The 17,683-nt window shown below is 37.3% G+C and overlaps 1 protein-coding gene across 1 annotated transcript; it reads right to left on the bottom strand.

The window, feature by feature from the left end:
* Positions 1-648: 648 nt before the first annotated feature.
* LOC127618225 (mitochondrial import inner membrane translocase subunit Tim23-like) lies at positions 649-17,610 on the bottom strand. The gene is made up of 7 exons (XM_052090566.1): positions 17,073-17,610; positions 16,882-16,940; positions 12,682-12,775; positions 12,121-12,205; positions 6,210-6,268; positions 5,177-5,287; positions 649-1,834 (listed from the first exon to the last, which is right to left on the bottom strand). Exons 1-7 carry the CDS (start codon positions 17,185-17,187, stop codon positions 1,737-1,739), a joined length of 621 nt encoding a protein of 206 aa, XP_051946526.1. The 5' UTR covers positions 17,188-17,610; the 3' UTR covers positions 649-1,736.
* Positions 17,611-17,683: the final 73 nt, after the last annotated feature.

Below are 17,683 nucleotides of genomic sequence, written 5' to 3'. Positions count from 1 at the left end.
TTAACGTATTTACAGTTTTTGAGATACATTTTATCAGGTTTATTATTTATTTATTATTCACAGTCATATTGATAAATTAAACATATTTAAATCCAGTTATTGACTGTACATTTAATTTCAGGTATCTTAAAACATTGCTGACAATCATTCCATAAGCCATTCATTTAGCACATGCATTGAAGGATAAAATGATAGATGTGCTTAAGTATCATTTATTCACATTTACAATTACCAAATACATACACATCGATCAGCCACAACATTAAAACCACCTTTTTTACAGCGCGGATATCTGAGTTACTGGAGACTTTGTCAGTTCAAACCAGTCTTCCAATTCTCTACTGACCTCTCACCAACAAGACATTTCCATCCACAGAACTGCTGCTCACTGGATGTTTTTTGTTTTTGGCAGCATTCTGAGTAAATTCTAGAGACTGTGTGTGAAAATCCCAGCAGATCAGCAGTTACAGAAATACTCAAACCAGCCCGTCTGACACCAGCCCGTCGTGGCATGATTGTTGGTGCCAGACGGGCTGGTTTGAGTATTTCTGTAACTGCTGATCTACTGGGATTTTCACACACAACAGTCTCTAGAATTTACGAAGAATGGTGCCAAAAACATCCAGTAAGTGGCAGTTCTATGGATGGAAATGTCTTGTTGATGAGAGAGGTCAACAGAGAATAGTAAGACTGGTTTGAACTGACAAAGTCTACAGTAACTCAGATAACCACTCTGTACAATTGTGTTGAGAAGAATATCATTTCAGAATGCTATTCTGAGATGCGGGTTGGTGCTGTTTTGGTGGTATGAGGGTGACCTACACAATATTAAGCAGGTGGTTTTAATGTTGTGGCTGATTTGTGTGTAAATATATATATTCTCATTTTCGCCCATTGTCATTGAGTGACATTCCGATAACCCTGAAAAGACACAAAACTTGTGCCCACCGATAATTAAAAAATGAAAACTGATGCAAACTAGTTCTATACAAGGGGCATTTATTGATTTATTAGGTAATTTGATTAATTCATTTTTTTTTTTATTTGATTTCTAGTAATTTGCCCCTATATACAATGTTTAATTTAGTTCTTGACAACATTTACAATGTTTAATATAAAAACACAAATGAAAAAAGAAATATATTAAAATGTTAGAAAAGCAGTTTTATGATTGCAAAATGCACTGCAGAATTTACGCATTAAAGAAATGTTTTATAAAAATAATTTGGGTAGAAGCTGAACTGCATTTGTCAAAAGCTCATGAAATAGTCCACACTGATGGAGAACAGCAAGTGAAATATTTAACCAAATGTATTAAATCAAAATGACTCATTTATACTTCCATGAAAAGTGAAATCAATAGTAAAGAGTCTCAATGTAAAGAAAACAAACAAACAAAAAAATAAAACGGGCGATTTCATGATAAGCGAGATATAATATCTTACTGTACAATGTGATATTTGGGTCACTGACAGGCTTCATACTGCAGACTCTGTTCAATACTACATTTTGTTGGTCAATAGTTCAGTCAAATATTGCACATCATGGTGAGATTAAACAGTGTTAAATCATTTTAGACTATTAAAAGCATGCTTCAAATATAAAGGGAATTTGGGCTTGAAGTGCAGTTCCTTCTACTTTAGAGACAAGACCTAAAGCTCAAAGACATTGTACCATTTAAATGTCCATACATTTCTTATGTTAAATATGATTTGTTCAGGATTTTAGCAAATGCCTCAGAAGCCCTTCAGATGGTCCCAGTTATTGTACAGGGCACAGAGTCCAGAAAAGGTCAGCCCAACCAACCCACCCCGGGCTGCCCCCCGCAAACCTCCTGCAACAAAACACAGTACATGTGCAATCTCAGGACATTAGAAAAACAACAGGATTAGCAATTTCTCCAGTTTTGAACTATTAATTCATCTCTTAATGAACTTCACTCCTCAACGGCAGGTTTAGAGAATTGAGACTGTTTTAATTTATTAAATAATTATGTTTATTTTATGATAATAATAATTCTCACTCTCTTTGAAAAGGATTTCTGTCCTATTAGGTACCTTTCTCCACGCAGCTCTCTATGTATTCATAAAGTTTTCAGACTCCATCATTTTTCACATTTTGTTTTGTTGCAGCCTTATGCCAAAATGCTTTAAATGATTGTATTTTTTGTCACATCAATCTACACTCCATACCCCATAATGACAAAGCAAAAAACAGATTTTTCAGAGTGGCTTTGGGACAACTCTGTGAATGTCCTTGATTGGCCCAGCCAGAGCCCGGACTTAAACCCAATCGAATATCTCCGGAGAGATCTGTCCACCGTTAGTCCCCATTCAACCTGAGGTCCTGCAAAGAAGAATGGCAGAAAACACTTGAGGCTGTAATCGCTGCCAAAGTTGCTTCAACAAAGTACCGAGTTAAGGGTCGGAATACTTACAGTATGTCAATGTGATATTTCAGTTTTGTTTTTTTAATACATTTGCAACGTTATCAAAATGTCATTTTTTTTGTCATTATGGGGTATAGTGTGTAGATTGATATTAATAATTTAAAGCATTTTAGCATAAGGCTGCATCATAATGTAAAAAAAGGGTACTGAATACTTTATGAATGCACTGTAATTACTGGTCACCCTATTCCACTTCTCATGTTCTATGTAAAAGCACAAAATAAATGCAATCAAATGCACCCTAGTAACAAAAAATAAATAAATTAATAAAAATAAAATATATATATGCATGAAAAATGATGGAGAACTTGAACATGGGTTTCTATGATGGCACTGCATTAACAAACAAAACATTTCACATCCAAAGAGATTTATTGTTTACAGCCCTTGCAGTGTAAAACAAAGCACACAATACAGCCTAAATCTTGTTGACTTCAAAATTCTCAAGTGACAGTCTCACAGAGTTTAACTTCCTCACCCTGATAGAGAATGTGGAGAAGAGCGATAGAGCTTTGACAACTGTGAAGACTCCACACCCACCATAAGTGGAGGCTTGATAAGAGCAGAATGAACTGAGACTGAAATGAGACTCCCCTTGTGCACTTAAGTCACACTTACTAAATGTCTGAATTTCATTGCATTAGAATAAGATAATGTATGAAGTCAGTTTCCCTCAAGTTAACACAGGTGTCCTATCAGAGTAACCACAGGTGAAGTTCACCACATAAAAGGAATAATTCACCCAAAAATGAAAATTCTCTCATCATTTACTCGCCAATTCCATCATGCCATCCTAGATGTTTATGACTTTTTTGTGGATTACTTTTATGCTGCCTTTATGCTCTTTTTGGAGCTTCAAAGTTTTGGACATTATTCAGGTGCATTGTGAGGACCAAAAGAGCGGAGATATTCTTCTAAATAAATCTTCATTTGGTCCTCACAATGCACCTGAATAGGGTCCAAAAATTTGAAGCTCTAAAAAGCACATAAAGGCAGCATAAAAGTTATCCACAAGACCACAGTGGTTTAATCCATGTCTTCAGAAGAAATATAATAGGTGTGGGTGTGAAACAGATCAATATTTAAGTCCTTTTTTACAATAAATTCTCCTCCCTGCAGATACTGGCATACATTTGCATAAAGAATGTGAATCACCTAAAGCAATGTGAACGTGGAGATTGATAGTAAAAAAAGGACTTCAATATTAATCCATTTCTCATCCACCCTTATTATCACTTCTGAAGATTTAGATTTAACCACTGGAGTCTATTGGACATTATGGATTACTTTTATGCTGCTTTTACGTGCTTTTGGAGCTTTAATATTTTGGTCACCATTCACTTACATTGTATGGACCTACAGAGCTGAAATATTCTTCTTAAAATCTTAATTTGTGTTCTGCAGAAGAAAGAAAGTCACACACATCTGGGTGGCATGAGGGTGAGTAAATGATGAGTGAATTTTCATTTTTTGGGTGATCTATCCCTTTAACTGAGGACATGCTCCACTAACTTCTGACAACCAGAAATTGCCCATTGTCTATATTTTAAACAGTAATTTTTCATATTTTAAAACCAAACAAACTTATATTTGCAAAATATTTTTCTTTAAAATAAAATACATTTGGCAATAACATCATATATTTTACTTAAATGTCCAAATACTATTTAGGCAAATTGTCATTGGACACTTCATCTGTGCATGTAAATTTGTTTAGATATTGTCTGCGTGGAACATGACTTTGAAACATGATAAAGAAAGTTATGAGTGATCTTGTGATTTGGAGATTCTGAATTGCTTAGGAAGACACAGATGACAAACTGCATTCATGGCAAAAACTCATATCTGGTTTTGATCTCTTCAGAAAATTCCCTACAAAGAACTCTGCGGCAAAACAGGATGGGAAAATATGTTTTGGATGTTTGTTCTAGCACAGGAGTTCCCCCTATTTTCTTCATAACAAAAATAAGGAAGCAACCAAACGGTTCAATTATTCTTTAGACAAGCCCAGCAATCCTTGTCTGGCATATGAATGAGGTTTTTCAGGGCTATAGAAAAACAGATAAAAACACCTGCAGGAGAATTCTGCCCTGTTTTTCCTTATAAGAACTGTTTATTACCAGAGAATGGCATTAACTGATCTATATTGTTTTTGTTTGTTTTTTGCACAATAGTCATAAAAATTGTTTTTAACATGGAACTACAGTATAATTTATAATTATTATTTTTTTAACGAATAGGGCCTACAACATCCATGGTAATACACCACTATCAAGTCATTATATAATGCTTACCAGATCAGTATTTATATACTTTCAGATATGAATATACATTGGGGGAAAAAGGTATTTGGACACATAAAAAACACTTTTTTAAAACACACAATGTATGTATATCATGGTATTAGATAACAAAATATAAAATCAAGTGACATCTCCAACAAATTACACTTTATTCAGAATTAACTTCGGTTTTCTTAGTATTCACAGGTGAATATAAACATATTTATCAGTACATGTATTGGTATATAATTAAAAACCTAACAAACTTCTTGTTCTGAAATGTTTTACTTGAAAAGGTAGCTTGCACTAAATAAGTGCCACGCAGTCTTTAGTTATCTAATGCAATGGCATTCATATGTGGCTTAAGTGTCCAAATACATTTTGGGGCCATATAAATGAAAATACATTAATCAAAGTTTCAATTGAAACTATTTATAACTTCTACCTGGAGATTTGTAGAGTACACCAGTCATTGTCCCTGCAACAATCGTGTTGATGTCATCCTCTGCCCCTCTGGCCTTCTCTATGACCACCCCAAATACACTGTAGAGCAGAGCTAAACACATAATACAGTCCATTCAGCACAGAGATTGGTTGTATGCATGAAATATATGAAAACAATTGTAAGTGAACACTAGTAAATGAAAATACATTGGTGGCACTTCATAACAAGGCTTCATTTGTTAACATTAGTAATTACACAATGCTCTTGAATACTCGATTCTGATTGGTCAATGGCACCATCTAGTGGTCTGATATCTCTTGAGTTACAACCGCACATCTAGGGATAAAGACATATCAGAATGGTCATCTGGATATTGCGAGCTAGCATTCCTGTTTCGGATAACTTTGAGATCTCCAAGTAAGTTATAAAATAATTCAAACTCAAATCAATATTTCATGTGCATTTATTTATTAATTTACAAAATAAACACCAACAGATCTCAGATGCAAACCAGAGGTGGATTTCAGCGGTTCAGTAATTTATTTCTTCTCACATAATTACATAATTTCAATGCATATCAATGTTTCATAGCTATTTATTTACTTAGTTGGTTAGTAGCAATGTAATAAGTGGGATAATGTCCAGTCGGCTGGTTGTTATCATAAAATAAACCACTTTAGGCTGACACAAGACCTGTCTGGGTTTGTTTTGTGATAACAACCAGCTGACTGGACAGTTTCCCTTAGTTAATGCATTAGGTATCATGAACTAACAATAGACAGTACATTTGTTTACAGCATTAATTCATCTTTGTTAATGTTACTTTATAGAAATACAATTGATCATTGTTATTTCATGTTAACTAATGTAGGAAACTAATGCTAACAAATGGAACCTTATTGTAAAGTGTTGTATTCTTAAGCTCAGATAACAAGCATGACCTGCTCTCATTTCAAATGCGTGAGATCAATGATCTGACTAGAAATCAATGAGACTATATGATGGGGAAGGAGACTGAAATTGGGCCACTGACCTACTGAGCCCAAAGTATTTGCCCATGTGGCACCTTGGCGGGTCACCATATTCAGGATCCTGAATCGGAAAGAATACAGATTTAGAGATGGATATAAAGTCACAATTGATGTAAATAACAAAGAATGACACTACTACAAAAGATCACGACATTTACAGAAATGAAAACATTTTGTATGCCTAAAATGTACATTGCCATGCTCTACCAGTTGAGCTACAGGAACAATATAGTGTCAAATGCAATTAAAACAGACAAGCGGGTATTGAAAACCGGCTGCATGGTTTCCTCATCATATTACACTTTTAACAAACAGGCTGTTTATACAGCTTTTCCCCTGTAGAAAAATAAAACATGCCAATCAAAGGTTTGGACACACCTAATTATTCTTTATTATTTTGTATCACAATTTATAATAATAAAGTCATAAAAAAATGAAACAACAAAAATTGAAGTATAAGAAATATGCACGGATCAACAACAAAAAAAAAAAAAGTTAAATCAAATGAATTTTTATAACACATGGTTGATCCCCTGTTCTTTCAAGCTTGGATAGTTTATGAACAATTTCCTTGACCTCTCACTGAATAAAATAGTCATGTCACTATCTTTAAGATAGTACATTATGACAGCAGGATAACAATCTTTCACCCAAATATCCTATAAATGTGCTGAGAACTGAAGTCGTCCTTCACGTAAGACAGAAGTAGAGCGGTAGACTTTGGCCCACAGTACACATGCAACAAGCTACAAATGTCATGTGAACACCCTCAATGCAGCCTTGACCACATCATGCTGTGGGTCACACAGGTGTGTACACAAAGATGTATTTGAGCTATTGATTTGAGAGCATGCCATCACACCAAATCTTTATTGACCACCTAAAATATCTGCAAATTACATACATAACATAAGTACAAAAAGATGCAAAGTGTACAAAATAACAGAAAATGTCAGTGTCTAGTCGTGCATCACTGTAAGTTTGAATTCAGTATTGAGAAAGCAAAATATTCATATAAAGCTGTTGTTCAAAGCATTATCCAGCCCTGATAACAGCTGCAAAAACACAAACATTGACAGAAGTGGAACATGCAGAATGTTGTAAGATCAAGATCAAATTTGTGTCTCAATCCAGTCTTGAAATCAGCGTACTGAATCAGTTTTTACTGTGGGATTTGCTTTTTAAAGCCACATGTCAGCACAAATTCACAAAATCTTATTCACAAATACGAATTATATACATTTCTATAGTGAAAACTAAATTAATTTCTAGTTTTGCTGTGCTCTCAAATATTTGACTTCTGCTTTGTGAATCAATTGCTCTTTTGTGAGTGATTCGGTTCTTTTCAAGGAATTGGTCAAACCGATTAACATATCAGCCTGGAAGATCCATTAGCAATTCGGACTGAATCAAAATTCATTTAAGAAATCCTTATCCAGTAACAACCAATTACTGCAAAGGTCATAGAAAAGTCATGGAAAGTCATTGGTCAAAAAGGGTGGGAATCCTGGAACAATCATAATTGACATTACTTTACATTACACATACAGTATGCTGTCTTTTTGAACACACATGTTCCAAAGCTTTCCATACGGTGTGCTGCTCTTTATTAACGATTTTGGCACATAAAACGAATGAATTCGCAAAGCTGAAATAAAAAACAATGCACTACTAGAGGAAGCATGCTTTAATCACAAGAGTGCTTGAAGCTGAAGCGATACTACAGTTACTCAACCCTTCTTTACACTCCCCGAGCACTTTATTAGGTACACCTGTCATCTGGCAGCAGTACAATGCATAAAACCAATCAGATACAGGTCAGGAGTTTCCGTTACTGTTCACATCAACCACCAGAACAGGGAAAAAATTTGATATCAGTGATTTCGACCGTGGCATGATATTTGGTGCAAGACAGGCTGGTTTGAGTATTTCTGTTACTGATCATCTCCTGGGATTTCCATGCACAACAGTCTCTAGAATTTACTCCGAATGGTGCCAAAAACAAAAAAACATCCAGTGAGCGGCAGTTCTGTGGTGGGAAGAGGTCAACAGAGAATGGCCAGACTGGTTTGAACTGACAGAAAGTCTATGGTAACTCAGATAACCAACCGCTCTTTACAATTGTAGTGAGAAGAATATCATCTCAGAATGCACAACATGTCAAAACTTGAAGCGGATGGGCTACAACAGCAGTGTGACCACTGCAGCCTCAGTTTTCTGTTCTTGGATAAAAGAAGTGGAAAACGACATAGGGTTCTACTGTTGTAGCCCATTCGCCTCATGTTCCTGACCCGTATCTGCATGATTTTATGCACTGCACTGCTTCAACATGATTGGCTGATTAGATAACCGCGTGAATAAGTGTAGAGGTGTACCTAATAAAGTGGTCACTGAGTGTATAAAAGTTTTGTAAATAATTTCTCAATTTATATTTCCTTGTTTCTAATTTACCCAATGTGATCTTTCAACTGTTTTAGGATTTATATTTTTACACACTTATTATCAGATTTTTAAAAGTATTTGCTATATTACACAATTGTCCCTCATTTGATTTTTAAAGAACTTGAATTCAAAAGAAAAGTGAACATCACAATCGTCTACTCAAAAATGGTCTGGTTACACTGGAAAGTCTCCACAAGTCAAAGGAAACAAGGCTCAGTGTGGTTTTCCAGCGTATTCACAACAATGTGCTGTCTCTGACATCATGGAGTACCTATACTGTGAGTGACCTGACCTCATCTTTCCTACTTCTGCTGTTAAACACTATGGTGAACACTGCCCTCTGCTGGTTGAATATTTATGAAACTATGAACTGTGATAAAAGATCAGGATCAGAATCAGAATCAGCTTTATTGCCCAGTATGCTTACACATACAAGGAATTTGTCTTGGTGACAGGAGCTTCCAGTGCACAACAATACAAAAACAGCAGCAAGACATAGATAATTAAAAACAAAACAAAAAATAAAACAAACAAAAAAATGATTATACATATACGTAACATACACTCAGACACACACCTACATACATACCCACATACACACGTAGTGCAAATCTAATAAAAATCTGTTATATAAAGAACAAAAATACATTATATTATGTACAGTGCAATGTATAATGGCAGAAGTGGATATGTTAGATAATATAAATAGACAAACTGTGTATTGCACATAATTATTGCTCAATGGGGCGGCTTTAACTGTTTATGAGATGGATAGCCTGAGGGAAAAAACTGTTCCTGTGCCTGACGGTTCTGGTGCTCAGAGCTCTGAAGCGTCTGCCAGAAGGCAACGGTTCAAAAAGGTAACGGGCTGGGTGCGTGGGGTCCAGAGTGATTTTTACAGGGGGGGACAATGTTGGGGTGTTCCTTCAAAAGTCCACAATCACCTCCACCGTTTTGAGCGTGTTCAGCTCCAGATTGTTATGATTGCACCAGACAGCCAGCCGATCAACCTCCTTTCTGCATGCAGACTCATCATCATCTCGGATGAGGCCGATGACAGTCTGCAACTTCCGGAGCTTGACAGAGGGATCCTTGGTGGTGCCAGCGTTGGTGTAGAGGGGAGAGCACACATCCCTGGGGGGCACCAGTGCTGCTGGTACAGGTAGTGAATTTTCCATGTCTCACAAGCTGCTGCCTGTCCATCAGAAAGCTGGTAATCCACTGACAGATAGACATGGGAACAAGGAGTTGGTTTAGCTTAGTCCGGAGAATAGCTGGGACGATGGTGTTGAAAGCCGAGCTGAAGTCCACAAAAGGGATCCTTGCGTATGTCCCCGGTCTGTCCAGATGCTGCAGGACATGATGCAATCATATGTTGACTGCATCATCCACAGATCTGTTTGCTCTATAAGCAAATTGAAGGGGATCTAGAAAGGGTCCAGTGATGTCCTTCAGGTGGGCCAACACCAGTCTCTAAAATGACTTCATGACCACAGATGTCAGGGCGACAGGTCTGTAGTCATTAAGACCTGTGATTTTTGGTTTCTTAGGGACAGGGATAATTGAGCATTTTAAGCAACATGGAACTTCACACTGCTCCAGTCTATTGAAGATCTGAGTGAAGATGAGGGCCAGTTGGTTAGCACAGGAACGAAGGCACGCTGGTGAGACGCCATCTGAGCCTGAAGCTTTCCTTGGCCTTTGCTTCCGAAAGACACGTCACACATTGTCTTCACAGATCTTGAGAGCAGGGTAGCAGGAGGGGGGAGGAGGGGGGCTGCAAGAGGTGTTAATGTTTGTGTGAAGTGAATGTCCGAATGAGTGTGGGGTGTGAGACTAGGCCTTTCAAATCTACAGTAAAACACATTCAGGTCATCAGCCAGTCGTTGGTCCACCACAGGGTTGGGGGTAGGAGTCCTGTAATTAGTAAGTTGTTTTAGGCCACTCCACACTGATGCAGGGTTGTTAGCTGAAAACTTGTTTTTCAGCTTCTCAGAGTAACTTCTTTTAGCCACTCTGATTTCCTTATTCAGATTGTTCCTGGCCTGATTATACAAGACTTTATCCCCACCCCTGTAAGCCTCCTCTTTAGCATGACGAAGCTGTCTGAGCTTTCCTGTGAACCATGGTTTGTCATTGTTGAATGATAAAAATGACCTAATAGGGATGCAAATGTCCTCACAGAAACTGATGTATGATGTAACAGTATTGGTGAACTCGTCCAGGTCTGTAGCTGTAGCTTAAAAACACTCCATTCAGTGCAGTCAAAGCAGGCTTGTAGTTCCAGCTCTGCTTCATTAGTCCATCTATTTACAGTCCTTACAACTGGTTTTGTTTATTTTAATTTCTGCTTGTAGGTTGAAGAAGATGAACCAGACAGTGATAAGAGAGTCCCAAAGCAGCACGTGGGACAGAGCGATATGCATCCTTTATTGTTGTGTAGCAGTGATCCAGTATATTCCTGTCTCTGGTGGGGCATGTAATGTGCTGTATTTTGGGCAGTGAGGTTTGCTTTGTTAAAATCCTCAAGGATGTTGGTGTCTGTGATTTGATCAGCCAGCTGTTGCAGCGCTATGTTCCCAGATGCGTTTGGAGGAACGTAAACACTCACCCGAATAAACTAAGAAAACTCCCGCGGCGAGTAGAACGACTTACAGTTAATAAAGAGCGCTTCCTCTTTAGGGGGGAAGCACATCCTCTTTAATGTTGTTACATCTGTACACCAACTTTCATTGACGTAAAAGCATGTTCCACCGCCTCTAGTTTTCCCCGTTAACTCCGCGATGCGATCCGCACTTAACAGCTGGAAGCCCGGCAGATGTAATGCGCTGTCCGGAATGGCTTAACTCAGCCAGGTTTCTATGAAGCACAGTGCAGCAGAGTTTGAGAAGTCCTTATTAGTATGTGTGCAGAGATGTAGTTTGTCCGTTTTGTTAGGAAGAGAGCGGAGATTCGCAAGATGAATCCTCGGCAGTGCTGTTGAACGCCGCGCTGACAGAGTTTAACCAGCACGCTGGCTCGTTTCCCTCGCCTGTGTCAATGTAGCGCATTTAAACAACACAGCTGCGCCTCCAACTAAAATGTCCAGTAAAACGTCAGAATATTCAAAAACCGGGAAAAGATTATCAGGTATGTGCTGCCGAATGTTCAGCAGTTTGTCCCTGGTAAAACTGATTGGAAAATGATTACTAAACACAGGACAAACAAACAAAAACAACAAAAGAATTGAATAGCGGCCATTAGCGGCGCCATCGTAGCAGCTTTTTATCTACATACAATAAAAACATACAAAAGATACAAATAAAACAACTGTTAAAGTTGTGGATAACCTGTTGATCCTGTCCAGGAAAATTTCATTAAAAAGGTGGAACTGTTATACTGTATATTTTAAATATATTTTTTGTTATCTGAAAATTCAGTTTTGTACTTTGACGGTTTGTGATCAGAAAAAAATGCTGTTGCAGTACTCACTGTACGTTGCGAGGTTTGGACAAAGCCATGTTTCTGGTTTCAGACAAACCCATTCTAAGTCCATTCATGGCTCCAAATAGAGCACCTGTATGATAAAATATGGATATACGTATGTATATTTAAAACATAGCAAGCAATTCAGCCTACCTGCATATACACTAGGGTCCTAAAATTGTGGGACCACATTTATTTGTTTCATTTCAGGATTTCGAAAAATGTAAAACAAAGTAAAAGAAACATTTTATATACGGTACTGTTCCTAGGTCACTCAAATGTAAGCAAATATGTAACACTGACCGTGTTTGCTAGACCTCTTTTTTCCATTGAAACACAAGATACTTGTACAAACTTATGAGGTTCTTGCCAGCTAGAGTGCATGCTCACATCAAAGCAAAAGGGAGCATACCAATGCTAAGAAATTCAATAATTAATGTAAATCTTTCAATTAAACTTTGTATAAACTGTGTATACACCCTCTGTATTTGTATATGGAGGTGGAATTTTAAGTATAATTGATGTAATTCAGGGAAACACTTTTGTGAGGAAGAACAGGTACAATACCTGTGATACAGCAACCACCAATAGTAAAGAAAGCCAGCTCAAAGCGTCCTCTCGTCTTATTTGCTCCAGTGGGCAAAATGAATTCATCTGTGTCCTGTAAGCACATTGATAAAGACAGACAGATGAGTTCTAGTAAGGGACATTTTACAAATCTCAAATGTGAAGAATGAACAGGGGTGTAAAGTAATTGAGTAAAAATACTTAAGTATTATTTTTTGGGATTTGCACTTTACTCAAGTGCAATTTAAACAGAATACTTGTACTTTTACTTAATAAGAAAAATACTCCTTACAATTTAATTTAAACTACGTTTTTGCAGATCATTTTCTTTTGTCTTACTGAACTGATGTGCCTTTATACTGCATCTGACAAACAAGAGTGTCGCACGGCGGCTGTGTGGAGCTCCGCCCATCTGCGGAGGTGGAATTTCGGATCTGATTAGAGCTTCGGATCCATTCAAATATTTCACAACACTTGAAAAACGATGAGCACGAATTGAGAAACACTGACAGTTTTTGTCCTAAACTTTATCCTAAACGCCTTCTACTTTTACAGATTAGACAGTTATGACAAATCAATTGTCTTAAGATGGTTATTTATATCTTCATCTTTAATGTGTCAATAGGAAATATAAATGTTAGACTTGCAAACATTCATTTTTAAAATAGAAAAGATTAGAATAGAAGATCAGGGAGTCCAGCAACAGATGTCATGTTCCCCACGAAGCCCCTCACCTGGACATCATTTCAGTCTGAGATTAAATAAAGAGACAGAAGCAATTGAGACAGCCTAAATAGATAAAAGAACTGTGGTGAATTCTCCAAGAAGCTTGGAACATCCTATCTGCAGCAACCAAGAAAAACTGTGTCCAGGTGTACCTAGGCAAATTGGTGCTGTTTTAAAGGCCAAATTAGATTGTGGTTCAGAAACAAGATAGAAAGCAGAAGAAAATAAATAAATATATATATATATATATATATATATATATATACACATACACATATATACTACACACACACACACAGTGCATCCTGAAAGTATTCACAGCTTATTCCAAAATTGATTAAATTCATTATTTTCCTCAAAATTCTACAAACAATACCCCATAATGACATCGTGAAAGAAGTTTGTTTGAAATCTTTGCAAATTTATAAAAAAATAAATAAATCACATGTACATAAGTATTCACAGCCTTTGGCATGACACTCAAAATTGAGCTCAGGTGCTTTCCACTGATCATCCTTGAGATGTTTCTACAACTTGATTGGAGTCCACCTGTAGTAAATTCAGTTGATTGGACATGATTTGGAAAGGCACACACCTGTCTATATAAGGTCCCACAGTTAACAGTGCATGTCAGAGCACAAACCAAGCCATGAAGTCCAATGAATTGTCTGTAGACCTCAGAGACAGGATTGTATCGAGGCACAGATCTGGGGAAGGGTACAGAAAAACTTTTGCAGCATTGAAGGTCCCAATGAGCACGTTGGCCTCTATCATCTGTAAAAGGAAGATGTTTGGAACCACCAGGACTCTTCCTAGAGATGGCCGCCTGGCCAAACTGAGCAATCGGGGGAGAAGGGCCTTAGTCAGGGAGGTGACCAAGAACCTGATGGTCACTCTGACAAAGCTCCAGCATTTCTCTGTGGAGAGAGAATATTCCAGAAGAACAACCATCTCTGCAGCACTCCACCAATCAGGCCTGTATGGTCGAGTGGCCAGACGGAAGCCACTCCTCAGTAAAAGGCACATGACAGCCCGCCTGGAGTTTTCCAAAAGGCACCTGAAGGACTCTCAGACCATGAGAAACAAAATTCTCTGGTCTGATGAAACAAATATTGAACTCTTTAGCCTGAATGACAAGCATCATGTCTGGAGGAAACCAGGCACCGCTCCTCACCTGGCCAATACCATCACTACAGTGAAGCATGGTGGTGGCAGCATCATGCTGTGGGGATGTCTGGACCTCAGACTGGGGTGAAGATTCATCTTCCAACAGGACAACGACCCTAAACACACAGCCAAGATAACAAAGAAGTGGCTATGGGACAGACTTGAACCCGATTGAACATCTCTGTAGAGATCTGAAAATGGCTGTGCACCGACGCTCTCCATCCAACCTGATGGAGCTTGTGAGGTCCTGCAAAGAAGAATGGGAGAAACTGCCCAAAAATAGGAGTGCCAAGCTTGTAGCATCATACTAAAAAAGACTTGAGGCTGTAATTGGTGCCAAAGGTGCTTCAACAAAGTATTGAGCAAAGGCTGTGAATCCTTATGTACATGTGATTTTTATTTTATTTTTTTAATAAATTTGCAAAGATTTCAAACAAATTTTTCACGTTGTCATTATGAGGTAATGTTTGTAGAATTTTTAGGAAAATAATTAATTTAATAAATTTTGGAATAAGGCTATAACATAACAAAATGTGGAAAGTGCTGTGAATAATTTCCGGATGCACTGTGTATGTGTGTGTGTGTGTGTGTGTGTGTATATGTATATATATACATACACCGTATATAAATAGTTTTACATTATTGCCTTAGTCTTTTACTGTTACCAGCTGGCCCAGGTACAGAGACTACAAGAGTGCAAATTGAACGAAATCCCAGATGCAGTTTATTCTGCTATTGCAATCCCAATCAATAATTACCAGGAAAGAAAAAAAAAAACATGGTACACAATACGGGACTTTTAATTGCAAAGAAGACTGAAATACACATGGGACTCTTGTTTTGAAATGTCTACATTCCCGGTTGTGAGTTAATTTATGGCTGATTCACTGAGAAAGTGAATCTGATTAGTGACACTGCTAACCTAAGCTCCTGAGGTCAAACCCCCTTTTCGGATGATTAATGAAAAAGATTCGGTTCAAAAGAATAATTTGGTCACGACTCTCATGCTGGGTTTGTTGTTGAGTGCTGCGAGCTCGTCAGAAACCGAACGGGTGAAAAGCAGCGCGAAACACAATGGCGATATGTAGATGTATTCAATAAATCACAAGATGATATCAGACGAAAACGCATATGAATGCACACAACCCGACTGTTGCCAATGGCGTCTAGATTTTAAATGATTGTCACAATAATTATTTTTAGTTGCAGTCTGGAGCCCTGATCTATGAATTTCTATTCCCTAATTGCTGAATTATTTTTGTTGTTGTAGGGCAACTATTCATTATAATAATAACTATAAAACCAGCATGATAATGATAATAATATAATGAAATATTAATTATATCCATCTCCTCAACAGCAAGGTTTTACAGTCGTCGGAGACAGTAAAAAGGTGACTTAAACCAATCGAATTTAACATCTCCTATCTTGATTTCATTCTAGCTAGGAAAAAAGTTACTTTTTTTAATACTTAAGTACAATTTAATGTGAATACTTTTTTACTTTCACTTAAGAATAATTTCTGAGTAATTTTTATACTGCTGAGAATGAATAAAGACAGGAGGTACAGTTGAAGTCAGAGGTTTACATACACTTAGGTTGAAGTCATTAAAACAATTTTTTTAACCACTCCACAGATTTATTACTAGCAAACTATAGTTTTAGCAAGTCATTTAGAAAATCTACTTTGTGCATGACACAAGCAAATTTCCTAACAATTGTTTACAGACAGATTGTTTGGTCACAAATGGGTCTTCCAAATAGACAATGACTCCAAGCATACCTCCAAAGTTGTAGCTTAAGGACAACAAAGTCAAGGTTCTGGAGTGGCCATCACAAAGTCCTGACATTAATTTGATAGAAAATGTGTGGGCAGAACTGAAAAGGCATGTGTGAGCAAGGAGCCCAAAAAACCTGACTCAGTTACACCAGTTCTGTCTGGAGGAATGGGCCAAAATTACAGCAGCTATTGTGAGAAGCTTCTGGAAGACTACCCAATTAGTTTGACCCAAGTTAAACAATTTAAAGGCATTGCTACCAAATACTAACAAAGTGTATGCAAACTTCTGACCCACTGGAAATGTGATGAGAGAAATAAAAGCTGAAATAAATCATTCTCTCTACTATTATTCTGACATTTCACATTCTTAAAATAAAGTAGTGATCCTAAATGACCTAAGACAGGGAATGTTTTCTATGAATAAATAACAGGAATTGTAAAAAACTGGAGTTTAAATGTTTTGGCTAAGGTGTATGTATACTTATGACTTCAACTGCATGTCAATCTAAAACCATCTCAGATCGCACCTGTAAGAGATACCTGGGGTCCACATTAAGGTATGGAGACAGACGACTCATGCCTGTCACTGTTAAGAAAAGTAAACTGTTAGTTAAATAATTGCACATTTTTCTGCAATGAAACAAGTAGGACGTTACCACTGTAAGCAGTCAAAGGAGTATATGGAAAGACATTTGCATGTCGATATGCCCAGACTTACATGGCACTCCAGCGAGCTCTGTCTTTGAATACTGTGGGCCAGTTGACCCAAACAGACCGAATCCTCCAGTGCTTCCTGAGTCTGTACTAGATGCTCCTGATGGTTCCTTCTCCATATCAAGAGTCGGGTTTATTTTAATTTCTCCGCAGACCGTCTTTTATTTGACAACTCAAAAATTTAACTTACTTAACGCAAATAGCTCTGAGAGACTAGGGTTAACTAACTAACACTGATTAAATCTTTAAGTTCCGATGAGCTTCAACTTGGCAATTAAATAATTATGTCTCCTGTACAGCACTTATTTTCATTACGGTTAAACATTGGAAAATAAGTCAAAACCTTAAAAACATTATTGTGTGCTTTTGTTCTATTAAATTAATTATTTTAATGAAGCCGTTTTTAAACGGTCTCGTGCCATTTCCACCGCTGCATCCCGAATGTTTGTCGTTTCTTATGTTTGCCGTAAAGTAAGTTGTATTCGGGTCATTGATCTATCCGTCCTAACAATGTATAATTCTTTTAACCTATATTTTTTATCGTCTAGTTTTTGTTACGGTATATTTTCAGAACAAACGGTGTGGTTATTATGATAAATGGTTAATATTTATTAG

This window comes from Xyrauchen texanus, chromosome 24, assembly GCF_025860055.1.
Source record: "Xyrauchen texanus isolate HMW12.3.18 chromosome 24, RBS_HiC_50CHRs, whole genome shotgun sequence".
Classification (NCBI taxonomy): domain Eukaryota; kingdom Metazoa; phylum Chordata; class Actinopteri; order Cypriniformes; family Catostomidae; genus Xyrauchen; species Xyrauchen texanus.
Note: the sequence above shows the minus strand (reverse complement) of the source record. Positions and strands in the feature narration are given on the sequence as shown.